General features: G+C 39.4%; 1 protein-coding gene across 2 annotated transcripts in view; it reads left to right on the top strand.

The window, feature by feature from the left end:
• Positions 1-18,251, top strand: part of adam22 (ADAM metallopeptidase domain 22) — a 108,260-nt gene extending 90,009 nt beyond the window's left edge. The window contains exons 23-31 of one of the 2 annotated variants that reach the window (XM_050047770.1): positions 225-393; positions 1,726-1,837; positions 2,595-2,685; positions 4,512-4,565; positions 5,062-5,262; positions 7,563-7,663; positions 7,873-7,939; positions 14,339-14,462; positions 15,615-18,251. In XM_050047770.1, the coding sequence (XP_049903727.1) occupies positions 225-393; positions 1,726-1,837; positions 2,595-2,685; positions 4,512-4,565; positions 5,062-5,262; positions 7,563-7,663; positions 7,873-7,939; positions 14,339-14,462; positions 15,615-15,635 (940 nt within the window). In that variant the 3' untranslated portion in view covers positions 15,636-18,251. The remainder of the gene's footprint in view (positions 1-224; positions 394-1,725; positions 1,838-2,594; positions 2,686-4,511; positions 4,566-5,061; positions 5,263-7,562; positions 7,664-7,872; positions 7,940-14,338; positions 14,463-15,614) is intronic. The other variant, XM_050047771.1, reaches the window with a different exon arrangement.
• Positions 18,252-19,419: the final 1,168 nt, after the last annotated feature.

Below are 19,419 nucleotides of genomic sequence, written 5' to 3'. Positions count from 1 at the left end.
CCAGTGTTTCCAGCAGCTTTTTAGCGACCTGTCACTGTTTCTCCCAGCAGAGAAAAGCAGTTGTTCCTTACTGAGAGAAAGCTGCTTTTCCTGTCTGAACTTTGCCAACAAAACACACGTATTTTAAGCCAAAACATGATTTTCTCCTACCCATAAGGTGAGGAGAAGATCCTGGACGTAACATTAAGTGCTGTTTGAGTGACTCAAGTATATTTGTTGTTCAGCGGCGCTCATGTGCTGATTGACGGAGACACTGACCTGGGATACGTCGAGGATGGGACGGCCTGCGGGACAGACCGCATCTGTTTCAATCACAAATGTCTCCCCGTCCAACAGTTCAACTTCAGCACCTGCCCCGGGACCACCGACAAGAGTGTCTGCTCTGGACATGGGGTACACACACACACACACACACACACACACACACAGTGAACACACACACATCCAGATACAAGTGTATGATTATTCAAGCCATTCAGCCCCAGAGTCTCTTCATGTGAATGCAAGTCATGTGTGCTTTTGTACTTTATTATTAAAAGTATTAGTATTAAGAAGCTCCAAATGGTTTATGAGGTTCTTTTATTTGGTTTTTTGACAAACAAACCTGTCTTAGAGATCTGCAATGAAACTGTCTGACTATAAAGTTGAAAAATATTGTTGCTTTATAGGCTACACAGTTCAAAATCAGCATTACTCCCTAAAACCTCCAGCTAGGTCTCTTGATGAATATATAATAGGTTATCCCATTAACCAATTTTGCATCCATCTTAACCTCACTTGCGTCTTTTCCTTGTTTCTCAGCCCCTCCCATTGGGGATGCAGGGAGAGACACAAGGAAACCTTGTGAGGAGAGAGGAAAGTAGGAAATGTGTTTTTAGAAAAATGGGACGTTCCTCTGAAGCGTCACATGAAGTTACGTCTGTTTCTGATGTCAGCGGCGGCAGATCACAGCTGGATCAGCTGATGGTCGACTTTAACAGCTTCAGAGACTTTTTATGGAGTTGGTGTCTGCAAATGCAACAAAGACACACAGTAGTTACTGACAGAGCAGCAGTTTTGTCTCCCTGTTTAACACACATCTGCACACAGATAACAACCTGAATTCTTTATTTATACTGTGTGTGCTCATTATTTGCCTCTATATTTATTCATATTCTGATTGTAAATTCCTTATTTAATAAACCAAAATATGATTCTAGTGTCTTTTAGACACTGGAAATTATTTATTAGGCTAAATTATTCAGAGAGAATTGAAATTATGTAACTGAAATCAAACACAACACTCAGAAATGGTCAGTTTCATATGTGACTGAATTGAAATGACAATAAATAAATAAAAAATAATGATAAACTTTATTTATATTGCAAATTTCATACAAGAAATGCAGCACAAAGTGCTTTACAATAAGGGCACTATAAGCACTGAGCACTTCATATAAAGATAGACAGAATGAACATAAAACAGATTAGGTAATTCAATATAAAGGGACATTTAAAAACAGTTAATAAATAATATAGTTAATTATTTGATTTGATTATTTTTGAGTGTCAGCATAAAATATCAGAATCCCAGACTTGCCAAAATTGATACTGGACTAATCTTTGCTATTTAGAACAACATGTACGGCAGAGGTTCAGTGTTTCAGTTTGTGATTAAAAAAAAAAAAAAAAAACAGTGATGCGTCAGTGCTAAAATAATTTTGTAATTCTGTGTTTGTGCTGTAGGTGTGCAGTAGTGAGCTGAAGTGTGTGTGTTACCTGGGCTGGGCAGGAGAGGACTGTAACTCCACAAATCCTCTCAGTTATCTCGTGGTCGGACCCACTGCCTCAGTTTCAGGTGAGAGGTGTTAACGCTCTCGCTGTTTGCTGCCTCGATCCATAACCTCTCCTCATCTCACATTGTCTGAACCTTTTCTCTGTGCATACTTCTCTGCTTTACGTACATCTCAACTCTTTCCACCCCACTTCATATCTTTCTTTTTAACCCCCCCATTCACAGATCCCATACACAAAAATTATGTTGAAGCTTTTCTTTGCTTTTTTTATTTTTAGTTTCTGTGTTGGTTTCATGTCTGCTCATTAAAACCAGCTGCATTTGTATTCACTGAACCATGCATGTCATTCTTTTTGTTTGTCATTATTTTCACACTCATTCTTTGTCGACAGGCTGATGTCTTTGACGGAGTGACTTGAGGTCAGATTTGAGTTCCTTTTCATTGTGTTTGTCCCGTCTTTGTCATTTCCTGGTCCTCCTCTTCCTCTCTCAACCCACCTCCAGCTTCACCTCGGTTGGTTCATTCTGACCATTACTGAGTTAAGAAACAGTTTGTAATGTTGTCCTAAATGGGAACTGACTGCACATGTACGTTCCCATCAGAGTAGTGCTGAGGGGTGACAGCAGTTTGTTGTTCTCAGTTTTGTCCCCCGTGTTCTCCTTTTACACTCCTCCTGCTAAGTGTACTGTGTTTTTGTGTTCTGCTGCAGTGTTTTGTGGTTTGTGTATCCCCCTGTGTCCACATGATCCAGGAAACAAGAGACACACATTCAATTAACGCACATTGGGCTCCCCACTCTCCTCTCTCCCTCTGTCTCAGGTATCACCAGTACCAACATCATCATCGGGGCCATCACAGGCTCCATCCTCTTCCTCGCCCTCATACTGGCTGTTACAGCCTGGTGTTACAAGTGAGTGTCCCTGCAGCCCGCATGTGTGATGTTTTATACCAGTGGTTCCCAATCTGGAGGTCGGGTCCCCAACTAGGGGTTGCTGGGAGAAATTCTCACAGGATAGGAAATAAAAACAAGGATATTTCTGCCACACACAAGTTTGTTCAATTTTTCAGCCTTTCCTCATCTTTTTTTGTGTATTACGTAATAATCTAAGACCTTAAGGGCTTCTAAAAATCATTCAAACAAAGCAAGAAAACAAGGACGGGGTCACAAGTACTGTAGCAGTGTTTCATTTTGAGAGGCCGCTTTCCCACGCTCAATAAATTTATGAAAATGTTATGAAATTTGGTAATAATATTTGGTAATTTGGAAATAATGGTTTGGACTTAACAGAATGTTTGGGAAAACTTTTGAATATACATTGTTTTGGCTATTGTTTAAACTATGTTCATAAAAATAAAAATGTTAAGTGAAATTATTGTAAGGCAGCAATACTTGTGCAGCTCGAGTCCGAGACAAATTTCACTACGGGGACAATAAAGTATATCGTACTGTATCGAATTGTACTGTATCGAATCGTATCACACTATATCGTATCATATCTTATCGTATCAAGTGGTGTCGTATCATATCATGATGCATCATTCCAATAATATCGTATCACATCGCATCATATTGTGTTGTATCGTACCGATCTTATTGTATTGTATCATGTCGTATTGTATTGTCACATCATGTTGCATCATACCTATAATATTGTATCGTATTGTATTGCATCGTATCGCACCATATCGCATGGTATGGTATGGTATCGTGTCATGTGGTGTCGTATCATATCATGATCCATCATTCTAATCATATTGTATCTTATTGTATTGTATCAATCATATTGTATCGTATCATGTCGTATTGAATCGCACCGTGTCACATCATATCGTATTGTATCGTGTCGTATCATGTCATATCATACCTATAATATCATATTGTATCGTATTGTATCACATCATATCGTATAGTGTCGTATCATGTCTCATCATAACGATAATATTGTTTCGTATTGTATTGCATCGTATCGTACCATGTAGTATCGTATCATTAATCCATTTTATTTTCTTTTGTTACTAATTTAATATGTAGTTCTGTGCTGCATAACCATTGAAACGTCACTAGTATCACGTATCACGTGACTGGCTTCTCCAGCTAGTTGGCGGCAGGAATGTCCAACAAACAAGTAAAGTTAGCAAGCGCTAGCACTTTGCTTATCTGCAAATGCCTGTGAAGTGCATGTTTAATAATGTATGACAATTATAACACATGACTCAAGAGAGAGGCAGATCCTAACTGCGCTGGATGTAGGCTCTGCACCAAAATGTTTAACGTTATTGGTAACATGGGGGAAGTGGTTTTGGTCAGCCATGCTAAAGGGAAAAAGCACCAAGACAACCAAAAGGCCAATAAACGGACTGCCAGCATCGGCACGTAATGTCACACCTGCTGCCACTGGGCCAGATAACGTTACTGCTTTGTGTCTGCTGTATGTGTAAACAACACAAAGGCATTTAATTCTATATTCCATGTTACATTGTTGCTGTCTTAAGGCATAACACACTGGAGTAAGAGCTTAATTTTGGCGCCCTGTGATCACTATATAGGCCTACCTATTTTAAAGTACTTATATAGATTCATGCAAATGAGGAAAAATATGAAAATTCATTGTTAAAAATATGGGGGAGCCCTGGAGGGGTCACAAGTCCACAAGGCTGGGAATCACTGCTTTATGTTATGCAACACATTTAATGAAAGTTATATTATTGTGGGACTGAGGATTCTTCTCTTCACAGGAGCTACAAGCAGAGACGCTATGTTGAGTCTGAAGTTCATCGAAGATTCTGCCGGTTTGCTTACTTTAACTTTATTTTTAATGTTCTGCATTGTGTTACATGACATTTATGTTTTTTGATGGTTTTAACACATGTGAAAAACCCTCAGTAATGTCATATTTATTTGCCACAGTGGTTTTAACTTTTGCATTAAACAAAGTCTGATGGTTGATAATGTAAATATATATAAAGGTTATGATCGCAACAGACCTGTTCCTCTTAGATTATCCTAAATCCAGTACAAAAACTACGTTACAAATCAGCTGCCGGAAGAATTTATCCTTGTTTTTCCTGCAAAAAGACCAGTGGTTGACGAAATACTCAAATCCTTTATTTAAGTAAAAGTATAAAAACCACAGTGTTAATTTACTTTGTTTCAGTTGTACTTAAGTAAAAGTACATAAATATTATTGTCAACATGTACTTAAAGTATCAAAGTGAAAGTATAAATTATGTAAACAGCTCTTATTCCTGTGATTTTGTACGTGTAATAATTGTTCTGTATTTCCAGGCAAATGCCCCCGGGTGACTATGTAACAAAGCCTGGGGATGCAGACTCATTTTACAGTGACATGCCTCCAGGTGTCAGCACAAACTCGGGCTGCAGCTCCAAGAAGAGGTCAGCCTGCCTGTCGCACCTGCAGATTTGCACCCTGTCCTTCACTCCTTCCATCCCATCCATTTCTCAGAACATCTCACTGTTTGGCTTCAGGTGTGCCATCTCATCATCACTCATTCATTCGCTGGCAAATGTGTGTGTGTGTGTGTGTGTGTGTGTGTGTGTGTGTGTGTGTTGTGTTCTCTAAATCACTGCTGNTGTGTGTGTGTGTGTGTGTGTGTGTGTGTGTGTGTGTGTGTGTGTTGTGTTCTCTAAATCACTGCTGTGTTCATGTCATGCTTTGTTAGTATCATGGCTTTCATTGTGTTTCTCTTCCTGCAAACTTTACAGCCTTTAACCAAAATGTTTTCAGAACTATGAACATTTTGCCGATGGGAGCTGAGAAGAAAATATCTCATCACTGCATTTCTCATATCATAGGGATGGGCATGAGTTCTCAAGATCTCCATTCAGACGTTATTATTTGTCACTTTTAAACGGATGGTACGCCGTGATGTAACCTATATCTATAAATATCTGCACAGATCTATAGAGCAAAACATCCTCCCCAATATACTGATGAAAACTCAGCTACAAAAGGCAACCAGGCACCACCATACAAAATAATCTTTAGCGAATGTAATCATAATCATAAATAATCTAAACACCTTGCAAATATTATTTTTTATTCTGGTTATAGTATGACTCTGTGCCGCAGTTCTGTGTGTGGTTTGTCCAAGTGGCATTGCCGTACCCCAGCAGGAGCCATTGCTTGACTGCTGTGAGTGTGTACAGTCAGTGTCAGACACTGTACTGTCTCTCTTTAATCACTTTTTCATTACTGTGTAATGTATTAAAAAGTGGAGAACTAGAATGTAATATATAGTGTGTCATAAAAATAGTAATAAAAAAGTCATACTATATGTATGTATGTATATGTCATTAAAAAAATCATTAAAAATAAAAATGCCATTAAAAAGTCACAGTATAGAATGTCATAAAAAATCACTTAAAATAAAAATGTCATTAAAAGGTCATAACATATTAGGTCATAAAAATCATTCATAATAAAAGTCATGGAAAAGTCATTGTAAAGTATGTCATAAAAATAGTGATTAAAAATTAAAAAAAAAGTCATAGCATAGTATAGTATGTCATAAAAAAGTCACTGAAATAAAAGTTATATTATAGTATGTTATAAAAATAGTGATAAAAAAGTCACATTATTGAATGTATTGAATGTCATTAAAAATAAAATGTCATTAAAAGGTCATAATATATTACGTCATTAAAAATCATTAAAAATAAAAGTCACTAAAATAAAAGTTATAATATAGTATGTCATAAAAATAGTGATTAAAAATTAAAAAAGTCATAGTATTGTATGTTATAAAAAGTCATTAAAATGAAAGAGTCATTTTATAGTATGTCATAAAAATAGTAATAAAAAAGTCATACTATAGAAGGTCATAAAAAATTATTTAAAATAAAAATGTCATTAAAAAGTCACAGTATAGTATGTCAATAAAGAGTCACTAAAAATAAAAAAGTCATTGTAAAATAAGTCATAAAAATAGCGAATAAAAAAAAAAGTCATAGTATAGTATGTCATTAAAAAAGTCGTTAAAAATTAATTACATTAAAAAAAGCCATAGTATGGTATGTCATAAAAAGTCATTAAAATAAAAGACTCATTAAAAAAGTCATAGTATGGTATGTCATAAAAAGTCATTAAAATAAAAGACTCATTAAAAAAGTCATAGTATTGTATTTAATAAAAAAGTAATTAAAAAATATAATGATATAGTTTGTCATGAAAAAGTCATTGTGTGTGCACTTTTCCTGGGCAGATCCTCAATGATATGCTGGCATCTAAAAACTTTGAGAACCCCCGTTTTAAGACTTTAGTTTCAAAATGCTCTAAAATGGTCAGTTTAGCTGTTTAATTTCTAAAAATTTCTCCTGGGGGGAATTTCCCTCACAGCCCCCTGAAGCGTTGGGTTGGAGAAGGTGCAGATTGAAAATGGTCTCCACCAGTGATAAAAAAAGGTGATTACGGCCCTGATTGACCGGGCGTAAAAGTGATGTTTATAAGTATTGCAACAATTAACAAAATGAATGTGTAATGTTGGCTAATCTCTATCTCTCCATTTTGGACTCCATTTATTAGAGCACTGTAATATGTAAAAGTGCCCATCCCTAATCATGTCACATTCAGCTGCCATGATATTGTTTCACAGCTCATAATGTTGCCATCTGCTGCGATGGTGTCTTCATATTCCGCCTTTCCCTCGTCTCCACTAACGCAACAGGAGCAGAACAGCGTGTAGTGATTTGTTGCAGCTTGGGGAGAACGATGTTGTGCTGATGATTATCTGTCCATGCTGCATGTGTGTGTGTGTGTGTGTGTGTAGATCTAATGGCCTATCCCACTCATGGAGCGAGAGAATCCCAGATGCCAAACACATCTCTGACATCTGTGAAAATGGGCGACCGAGGAGCAACTCATGGCAAGGTGATGCACAAACCCGCACCCATACACACAGGAAGAGGAAACAGTGGTGCTGCTGCGGCACTGAATTTACCAGTGTGTTGCCTTTTTCTTGAATTTGGGGAAACAAACTCATCATAGTTCAACTCAAAACAGCACCACCAGTAAATATTCTCCATGTCACAGTATACGCTTGTATTTAAAGTGTGTTTTCATGTTCTGTTTCTCTCCAGGAAATCTGAGCGGTAATCGTAAGAAACTGAAAGGAAAGAAGTTCCGCGCTCGCTCCAACTCCACAGAGTAAGTTCTCTTCTGGCTACTTGGTCATGTCATGAGGTTAATGAACAGTGTACATGGGATGTGCAGATAAGAAGATGCTCTAGTGGACATAGACTGGAGGAGGGAAGGAAGGGAGGAGTTATGCTTTATTTTGTACCTTTTATGTCGACAAATGCCATGAAAAGACCAAAACAAACCTCCTACCTCCTAATCATCAATAATAAAAAAGGCAAAGTGTCTCATAAAACAGCTGGGCACTGTAGTTTTTGGCAAGTGTTCCTCAAACAGGGCAAACAGTATATTTGTTGGCAACTATTTTCACCCATGGATTAACACACGTTGGGTGCACTCAAGAGCATTCACAGCATTGACAGGAATAAACTACACTGTAAGGGTTGACAAAATTATTTATACTTAGATGCTTTTTACGATACCACGTGTTTAAAACGATATGATCTCCATAGATTATGCATTCAATCGTGTGGATAGCACTAAAGCTATAAAAAAAAATCAGATTTTATGGCATTCTCTCCATCAATGAACCCACCACATGACCGGAGGTGTGTGTTCAGTGACCTTCTCTGCACCAGCACTGTGTGCGTGTCGTTAATAAAAAAAAAAATTAAAAAAATTAAAAATCTTGTTTTTTGCGTCAATTTGTACAGATTTGTATTGACAGTATTTAGTTTTTTTTTTATGTTAGTATTGCATTGAATTTTGGTATCATGGCAACCCCATTACAGTGCCTGTGTTTGCCCAGTGCAGCAATGTGGCACATTTATGCATTTTTAAAAAGGACAGTTCACCCCAAAATCAAAACTTCATATTTTTCCTCTTACCTGTAGTGCTGTTTATCAGTCTAGATTGTTTTGGCTTGAGTTGCAGAATGTAAGAGATATCAGCCGTAGAGATGTCTGCCTTATCTCCAATATAATGGAACTAGATGACACTCGGCTTGTGGTGCTCAAAGCGCCAAAAAAATATACTTGAAAAACTCAACAGCAATGTCTCTTTCCAGAAATCATGACCTGGTTACTCAAGATCATCCACAGACCTTGTTGTGAGCATGGAGGAGCTATTTTATTTAAACTGAAGTAACCCTGCCAACAGTATCACAGCGCAGAAGGAAGCGTGCATCTACTCATGTATTAGAGGCTCGTGCTTTCTATAGCGCAAGATATAAATAGTGATGGCGTCCTCCTTGGCTGAGCTGTAACGTTAGCTCGTTCAGTGCTAGGTGAGCTAGCAGTAGATGCACGTTTCCTTCTGCGCTGTGATACGGTTCGCAGGTGTAGATTGGTAGAAAGAAAATAGTTCCTACATGAAACTTCTCTCAACAAGGTCTGTGGATTATCTTGAGTTACCGAGTCATGATTTCTGAAAAGAGACATTGCTGTTGAGTTTTTCACATTTATTTTTTTGGCGCTTTGAGGACCACAAACCGAGTGCCATCTAGTTCCATTATATTTGAGAGAAAGCAGACATTGCCAGGGCCGATATCTGCAACTCACACCAAAACCTTTAAAAGTATCTGAACACCAATGAAGGTCAATAGTACAAAAAAACAAGTGATATCAGGACACACAAACAGTTTATTCTAGTGGGATCAATTTATATTTGGTTTTGGTCTTTTCATTAGATTTGTTGATGATAAGAAAATAAAGAATATTACTGTCCTTCTGTTAAAGGTTTAGTGTAGCTATTAAAACAATTCACACAACTCTGGAAAGAAAGCTCTCCTCAAATTTTGCATCAGAGATAAAAGAGGTACAAAGAGCCTCACAAGCCAGTCAAGTCACAGACCATGCAGTCAAGTTACCTCAGTGTGAACTCGCTGCTCTTGTCTGGCTTGTGAGGCTGCATTAAACCTCTGAGTCCTTTAAACTTAACTCACCTTTTACCTGTGAATAAAGTGTTTGCATATATGCCCGTTGACTGTGAATGAACAGTGTGCATCGGCTGCCTCCCAGCCTGGCGTGTTGGTCTGTTTGTCTGTGGGTTTGAAGGTCTTGGCATTTAAACTGTCTGCAGTGCACCTGTTCTCATAGCGAGCATGAGACTGACTGCTAACTGCTTGGAATGACGTGACATGTAACCAATATGCAACTGAGCCTGTAACACACGACACAGTTGTTTGTGATTTCCATGGTGCCGTTTTCATCTGAAACCACACACAGGTCTGTCCGCCATCTTCTCACCATTTTCTCAATTGCATCTTGGTGTTTGTTCAGGATATCTTTGCTCTGCTCTGCTTTCCTAAAAATATTTCCTCTTCCTCTCTCTCCCCCCCCAACACTCGCTTATTTCTGGGAATTTTTCTGTCCTTTTTCAATTTCTTTTCCCTCCTTCCTTTTTCTCTCTTCTCCCCCTCCTTGTGTTGTGTCCATCACCCCCTCCTCCCCCTCCCACAGGTATTTAACCCCTCGCTTCAAAACAGAGTTTTATGATGTAACTAAATGGGTAGAAGATGTGAATAGAAACACTCAAGGACCTTACCTTAGGTATTACCTCAGACCATGTCCTGTACCCCACACGCTTGTCTAAAATCCCCCTCACTTTTGGTTTGATTTGTGGCTTGGTCAAGGGAAGTAGCAACTAGCTCCAATCTGGACGTTTAAGAGTAATATCTCAGAGAGAGTGTTATCTACAGCTGGCATGTTGTGTAGTTTCTCAAAGGGGTTGCTGCTGAGTATTAAAAAAAAGTTTTTCTGCTTTACATTATAATATATCCTATTTTATGTCATCCTTCCTTTTAGTTTGAGTGAAGACATTTGTTTCTTTTTGATCAGCTGCTCTTTACTTTGCAGATTTTTTATTTTCATTCTGCAAAAAGAATAATGGCTCTTACTGCCTGTGCTAGTGTGACAGTTCTAACACAGTCATGTTATTCCTAATTTCTCCTTATTCCCTTCTTTGCTTCTCCCCCTCAGTCTCTTGTTCCCTCTGCATGTTGCGTGTTGTTCTGTCAGTAAGTGTCTGTGTGTCCGCGCTGCCTCTCACCCAGTGACCTCACGTGCCTTCGCATCAGTGTGATGTCAGTGCAGAGCCAAACATTTCGGGCGCTGCGCTGACATCATCACTGTGCTGCTGTGATGAACTGTAGGCCGCCACTCTGATCCAAGTGTCCAAGGTCTATAGATAATCACAAGCCACAAGGTTTCCCTGACAAGGAAGCTCATGGGCGCCCTGGCTCTGTAGAGCGCCGGTCCCATGTCATCGACAGTTTCTTCCCTTCTATGAGATAAACGCCACCAAATAGTCAACGAGCACTGTAATCTATAGACCTTCATTGTGTCCAGGAGCACAGTCCTGCCCTTCTCCCTGTTAGTACATCTGCTGGAGGACAAAGGAGTGGAGACATGTGGAGGGTTACATCAGGGAGCTCTGGTTCCAGAAGTAAAACTAAAGACTAATTTTTCGCACAGGCTTAGTGACATAATTGACCAATTACCATCAAGTAAATCAGCACAAAGACCTTCTGATGAAATCACCTGCTTAGAAAATATATATATATATATATATATTAACTCTTTAAAACCTGGAGTGATATAACTTTTCTTGTGCTGCTTTCAGACGCCTTTCGCAGGTATTTAAACCTTTGAACCCGAGCAAATTGGTGTGATTTCTTTCAAAAACATGGGAGAAATAAGCAGCTTGGTAAGAAATGTCATAAAAATTGCAAAAAACAAATAAAAAATTTAGGAAATTATTTTAAAAATGATATATAAAAAAAAAAGATTTAGAAAATTATTTAAAAAAAAAGGAAAAAAGGAAAAAGCTAGAAAAAAAATATATTTATGATTATTATTGTATTATTACATTTTAAAATTATGTTACAGAATTATTATAATTTTTAAGCACTCTCTCCAGGTCATTTCCATGTTTGTGTGTTTTTAACTTTCTTTTCATTTTTTTCTCTCCTAATTTTCTCTTTTAACTAATTTCTCAGTATTTTGGGGGGTGGGGGCCATTTCTTCTGTTATTGCTCATTGCCTTCTTTCCATGTTTCTAAAATAAATCAAGCCAATCTGCTCAGGTTTCAAAGGATTAATCTAAAAAAGTCACAGGTAGAGCACAAGACTGGGCACAAATCTCTTCACAAGAATACTGCATTAAGTAAACAGCCAATCAGCAAGCTTAAAATACTGCTGCTAATGGCAGCAGTTGCAGTAGAGATTGAGCCTTGTAGAATACAGCGGTATGATCAGTTCAGACTTTTTTGTTGCTGTTTTTACGTTGATAGTTACAGCAGTAACAGCATTTTATTATTATACTTTTAACTTTATTTAAAGATATACTTTGCAGGATTTTCTTAAAAAGCAGTGTATAGACTCATACTGACATAATCCTTCTCAATTATCACTTATGACCCACTAGAAGTGTGTAGCGGTGTGTTTTTCTTCAGAGACTCTTCAGAGCCCTCTGCCTGTATTTTCTTATTTTCTTTTGATTGTCTGTGCTCTGGATGTTTATGGGTGTGTAGCCCTACAGTGCTCATGCGAGGTTGGGGATTTATACAAAGGTAGCGACCAGGTGCCAGACCATAAGCAGGACACATCCAAGAAACAGAGTGCTTAAAAAAGGACATAGAGCTGGGGAACTGCCAGACGAGAGCTCATCTGGTGCTGACTTTTACTTTCTCTGGTGTGCATGTTTACAAGCAGTAACCGATGATCCTGGTTAGTATACATTTAAGATTTTAACCTAACCTTTAACCTTTTAACTTTCTTGGTTCACTGCACTGATTCACCAGGTCAGATTCCTGTTCATTGTACATTTAGGGAATAAAGCAACTCTAATTCTGAGTCCAATATAACGTGCAACACACGTAAAAACCTTCCATTAAAGGTTTATTTTCGCAGAGTTTTCTTATTTGAAAAAAAAGGAACTAGAAAGAGGGAAAGCTGTTTGTTGTAAAGATTGTATTTTCCTATGTATAACAGGGGTGGAACGTAACTAAGTACATTGACTCAACTCAAATACTATACCTAATACAAGTCTAAGGAGCTTTTGCTTTACTTGAGTATTTCCATTATTTTTCAGCTTTGTACCTCTACTCCTCTACTGTATGTCTCAAAGAAAAATATTGTACTTTATACTCCTCTACATCTATTAAACATAGTTGCTAGTTACTTTACTGATTCAGATTATTAATACAAAATATAAACCCATCAATAGATGATGAGATATTGCTATGGATTAAACTACCCCGCACTATATAAAGTCATTTAAATAATTATAATTAAATAATATAAACATATTATTCTGAAATGGGCCATTCTGCACAATAAGAATTTATGCTTCTGGTACATTAAGTATAATTTCATGCTAATACTTTAATATTTTTACTTAAATAAGATTTTGAATGAATGACTTTCTCATTTCTACACTGTCGTGTTGTTACTACTTTTACTGAAGTACAATATCTGAGTACTTCTTCCACTGCTGATGTGTAGCAAATTAAGGATTGTTTGTGATTGATCAAGTCAGGTGTAAAAAATTACTTGAGTTTACTAATAGAGACATGCTAATCTAATAACAAGACCAACAGTCTGCAGCCTCACCAGTGGCAATATGAAACTATACTTTGACACGGCAGTGCTTTGAGCTAGATGCTAAAGTCAGCATGCTTGCAATGGCTGCAGTTTTAGAAATAATTATCAAATATGGGATTTCATTAGAAAAGTACATCTGGAGCCAGCGGCCCACCCACTCCCTCCACTACTTTGACCAGTCCAGGTATTTCTGACCACCAATCACAGTGATATAAACAAGCTACTGTACTGTACATGGGGCAGGCTCTCTGTGGCTGTTTCACTGGACAGGAGTTCTTCCTCTGACTTTCTCAGTCTGTTCTCACCCAGCTCCGGTCTGGTCTGCCGTCCCAGTCACCTCACCACACTCACTGCCCCCAGCATTCCTCATTTAATCACACACACTGATCTAACTGTTCAGGACTACACACTGGCTCTGCAGAAGTTACCTTTAGCAGCATGTGTTTCTTAACAGTGGCTAAAGGTGACTTCCTGCAGATGGTTTGTGTGTCCGATGATGAAGAGAAAGTAATGCTGTGGCAGAGTGAGTTGCAGGAAACTATGACTATGCCCACACCGCAGCTGGGACCCGTGTACTGCTGTGTGCAGAGGTTGCCCCTAAAAGCTTATGTATGTTTTTTAAGAGATTACATGACCTGCCTGTCGCTGTGCTTTTGGTGAACGGCAACAAGAGCTTTTAAGATCAACCTCTCTCTGTAGGAGGGTGAATCATTAGAGCAGCTCAAGATGAATGTTGCCCAAAGTCACAGATCTAACATTAGTTCCTGAATCTCGCCTCAGTTACCCATCTGTGTCTTTGGCCAACTTAATCCTAAACCAATGTAAGAGGCAATATTTTAATAATGTCACTTCTTCTTTTCCTCAGGACACTATCCCCTGCCAAGTCTCCCACTTCCTCTACTGGATCTATTGCATCCAGCAGGAGATACCCGTACCCCATGCCCCCGCTCCCCGATGACCAGAGGAAAGCAAACAGGCAGAGCGCCAGGGCAAGTATCAGGAGCACATTACATCATGTATAGGTCCAGTGTGTAGGGATTAGGGGGATATATTGGCAGAAATGGAATATAATATAAGAAGTATTTTTTCTCTAGTGTATAATCACCTGAAATAGGGATTGCTTTGTTTTATGTTACCTCAGAATAAGCCGTACATCTACAAAGGGAGCGGGTACTCATCTATAGAGTCCACCATGTTGCACCAACCTGTTTCTACAGTAGCCTAGAATGGACAAACCAAACACTAACTCGAGATAGGACCATTCGTGTTTTGTGCCGGCCACTGTAATTAGCAGCCCCTCCACACAAGCCCAAACAGCTTTGGAAAAAAAAGATTTTTGATATGAAACTGCTTTATTTATTATTTTTATCGGTTTAAATCTCTGGGTCCATATATTGCAACGAGGAGGAGACCTCTGCAGACAATTTGGCTCCTGGCAAAAAAATCCTGAATGTCTAGATCATTAGTTAGCAGAGAAAAAAGGTGAGCACACATTATTAGGTGCTAGGCTAGCAGCTCATCCAAGCCAAAAAGCATCAGAATAACACTGATTTGTAACACGAAGTTTAAATTTCCCAGTTTAAATCACCTGGGGTCTCATTTGTAAACATTTCATATGCACAAAACGAGGCCTGAAAGAGGTGTACGCCACTTCCCAAGCAAAAGTTGTGATCTTAAAAACCATGTATACGAACATTTTGGAGACAGGAAATTGGCGATGCAGATGGTGAGGTTGAAGCCTGATTGTAGAAATTGTCAAATGTTTCTTTGTGCATGAAATTTTTGGCTTCTACGCATCTTTTAATAAATGAGATGCCTGGTCCGTTTGTTTTGGAGGTGAAGAGGCCTCTGCGGATAATTTTCTCCTGGTAAAAACCTCCTTAATGATGAATAATGTAATGTAATGAATTCTAACCAGGAGAACCTGACTGCAATGACGGCCTTGCTCCATCTTTTGTTTCTGCGTTTATTGTTTTGATTGAGAGACCCCATAGTGGTAGAAAATTACATGCTGTATGTTGAATACAGAACCAATATAATGTAAATAGGAAGTGAAGCGACTGACAAACAGTGAACTCATGTTAAAATGTCTTTCCTTTAATCATCTCTTCCCTTGTTCTCTCCTCTTTTCTTCTCCTCAGCTGTGGGAGACTTCAATATAACAGCCTCCTTACCCACTCTGTGAAAGACCTCGAGGAACTACACTTGTCTCTCCTTTTCTATGAATGAAAAACACAAAAATGAAACAAAATTGACTCTAAGCGATTTAAGAGAAACAGAGAGAGAGCCCCCCCACTGGAGTGGAAATAGGCAAAGGCGTGTGTGAGTGAGTGTGTACAAGCATCTCCGAGGCCGTCTCTCCAGGCGGCGTCATTCAGTGGATCTCTACAAGACGATGCGGATCGCCAGCGGAGAAACCAGCTCCACATCCACTCCAGACCAGCTGGAGCTCAGACTGAGCTGTTCCTGTCTGCTCAGGCCGCATCTATGGGACTGGGACCCCCCCCTTCCACTCCGACCCCTCCTTACCTGTCCCAAACCCTTAAACCTCAACACATCCTCCTTTAGCTCGGCTCTCGTCACTTCAATGCCACTGCCCCCCCCAAAAGAGTTGTTTGGAGCTCCTCTGTTAATGGAGCAGCAGAGCCAGGAGCAGGTCATCGCATCACACTGCATCTCTGGACTTGTTGGATCATTTTGACGCACGTGAATCACTGTATGCATGAGACAACCCTGTTTATCATCAACCTCCTCCTACAGAAAAGACGAGAAGAACAGCGGTCTGATGTGAGAGGAAAGCATGCGAGGGGGGCAGTGATTTTATACCTTCTGTAGGCTTAAAACGCTTCCTCTCCACTATAGGTAACCCATATTGTATCACCAGTTATAGCCCATAACCCATGACATGGACCCCACCTGACCCCGCCCTGCTCTTCCTCGCCTCGTTTTGTTTGTGCGTGTGTAAATATGTACAGTAAAAATACACACAGAGTATGTTTTTGCTTTTATTTTGAAAGAGACTGAGACGTCTCTTCCTGCTGTGTTGTGTTGTAGACAGAAGCGGATCTCTGTAGATAAGAGGGCCCCGCACTGGTTCTTCTGTCTGTGTTTCTATTTTTCGTCCTCTCCTTTTTTTTCTTCCTCCCTCCGGCTTTTTCCTGTGTGACTGTGACCTCTATAGCTTTCTCCATCCACAGCAGAATGTAAAAGTGTTTTTATATTATCTTAGCACTGGTTTTCATCCATCTCTGGGAGAAACACAGACATCCAGTAATGACTGAGGAAGTATTGATGAAGTTGTTGATGGTGGCACATTAGGAGTGTTGTTGGAAGCGGCTGTTGATGAGTATTATTTAGGAACATTTAATTAGTTTTATGTGCCATTTCCTGAGTGAAATGGATGCGACGTGTTTGGTGTAGTTATAGCCGCTTTTCACTCCTGGGGTTTTTCTTTCTTTGAAATTTCCCGTCGATGACGTTAAGATGTTTTTCCCCTGATTCTACATTTGAGCCAAGTGTGCTTGTGTTTTCACGATGTGGCAGCACATGAAGTCGCTCAGATGAATGCGAGAATAAGACGTGCAGTTGACGGCCTGACTTGGGCGAGGAATCTGGAAGCTGTGATTGAAATGTGCATTTTGGGTTTAGCTGTGATGATTGAGATATTTAGCCTTGTAAATGATTAACTATGCTGTACAGTGCTTGCTGTTTGAGCTTGTGGAGACCAACAGCATGACAGTTCTATAATCAAATTAAGTTATTTCTCTGGTAGGCTGTTTGTGAGACCATCACGGGAAACGAGCATGTCACTGAAAAACTTTTTGCCTCATTGCCTATTTGCTGTTGTCTAAATGGGTTTGTGTACCACAGACTGTCAGCAGAGTTGGGACAATTCATGGCAGGAAGTCGCAGGGTTTAAAAACGACTGAGAACAGATTTTCTTTTGTGCTGATGTCATGCCAGTGTAGCTATTTAAAGGGACAGTTCACCCCCAAATCAAAAACAAATTTTTCCTCTCACATGTAGTGCTGTTGATCAGTCTAGATTGTTTTGGTGTGAGTTGTCGAGTGTTGAAGATATCAACCTTCTCTCCAATATAATGGAACCAGATGACACTCAGCTTGTGGTGCTCAAAGCGCCAAAAAATACATTTGAAAAACTCAACAGCAATGTCTCGTCCCAGAAATCATGACCTGGTTACTCAAGATAATCCACAGACCTTTCAGTTTCATGTAGGAACTATTTTCTTATCACCGCATAGAAGGAGGTGTGCATCTACTCATGAACGAGAGGCTCGTTCTCGTGACAGCATGAGATGCAAACAATGCTATCCTCCTAAGCTGAGCTGTTATGTTTGCTAGCTCATTGGTGCTATGTGAGCTAGCAGTAGATGCACACTTCCTTCTGTGTAGTGATACAGTTGGGAGGTGTAGCTAGGTAGTAAGAAAATAGTTCCCACATGAAACTGCTCACAACAATGTCTGATTTCTGGAGAGAGACATTGCTGTTGAGAAGGGCTGCCCCCCTAAAGTTGGAGATTCGAAACATCTGTCAGAGACCCCTCATTCAGCAGAGATTAATTTAAGTCCAGCATATTTTCACACAGTGTCTGGCTTTTCTTTGGTATCTAGTTTGGGCAAAAATATCGCACATTTCTGATCCAATGTTAGCGTAGTTGTTTACTATATTACGTGAATATCACTGTCACCCTGAACATCCCACTGAACCCTGTTTCAACTCTCAAACTCTATATGTAAAAAAAAAAAAAAAAAAAGGAACAAATTGTCGAATATTTGTATTGAACGGCAAGAGTTTAAAAAAAAAAAAAAAATTGGCACACCACAAGCCGCGCGGACACCCCATGTGCAGGGACTCTGTCCTTCCCACGGCGGCCGTGGGTTTGGTTTCAGCCCATGGCCCTTAGCTGCATTTCGTCCCCCTTTCTCTCCCCCCTTCACTCTGGATCTGTCCTGTCTAATAAAGGCAGATATCTCCAACACTCAACAACCCACACTAAAACAATGTAGTCTCATAAACAGCACTACAGGTAAGAGGAAAAATATGTATTTTTGATTTTGGGGTGAACTGTCCCTTTAAGTTCGATTTTTTTTTTTTGGAGACTAATCCCATATCGTTCCCCCAAAGCAAGTTCTTTGTACAGTTACAACTCATTGTTCTACCTTGTGTAGACGTTGTTGTCCTACAGCCTCCTGTCTGTCATTTTACCGTTGTTTAGTTTTGTTGCGGTGTGGGCACTCGTTCATTTGTAATTCATGTATGCATTAGGACTGTATAGGTAATACGATCTTCACAATATTGGACTAATATTGCTACTAGTATCTTTTTTATTAAGTACCTTTGTAATGTTCACTTTTTTCTCAGCGTTATGTACAGCAACGATTCAAACAGTAATTAAGTGCATTATTGTAATTATGTGTGTTGATGAGTTTGAATGGAGACAATTTTTTGAAACACATTTGTCCTGGGGCCAATAGAAGTGGTCGTTCCTCTGGCATGTGCTCATCTGTATCATATAAGGTTTGGACACATATAATGTTGTAAATGAGATCTGTATGGGCTCATGATTTGCCTTCTAACCAGAGCTTTCTTCTCTGCTCTGGTCTTCTTTAAGTATTGGTCAGTGTCCAGTGGCCCAGTCTACTTCCTGGGCTACTTAAGGCTGCGGAGAGCTACGCCTCAGAGCTCTTGATTTTTAGAATCAGAATACTGTGCTAAGACTTTTGTCCTAGTGTCATGGACGTTGCACTCTACTACATTCTGAGGACTCTCCGCTGAGGATGGGACCACGCAGGCTGCAGCGATTTTTTTTTTTCCAATCCTCCAAACATATCTGCTGCGTCTGCCTGCGCACACGGCTGGACTGACAGATCCTTAACAGGACGACTCTGGCAGAAACGTCCCCACAGATGAGCTGTCTGTCTCTCT

The sequence above is a fragment of the Epinephelus moara genome, chromosome 6 (genome assembly GCF_006386435.1).
Source record: "Epinephelus moara isolate mb chromosome 6, YSFRI_EMoa_1.0, whole genome shotgun sequence".
In the NCBI taxonomy this organism is placed as follows: domain Eukaryota; kingdom Metazoa; phylum Chordata; class Actinopteri; order Perciformes; family Serranidae; genus Epinephelus; species Epinephelus moara.
Note: the sequence above shows the minus strand (reverse complement) of the source record. Positions and strands in the feature narration are given on the sequence as shown.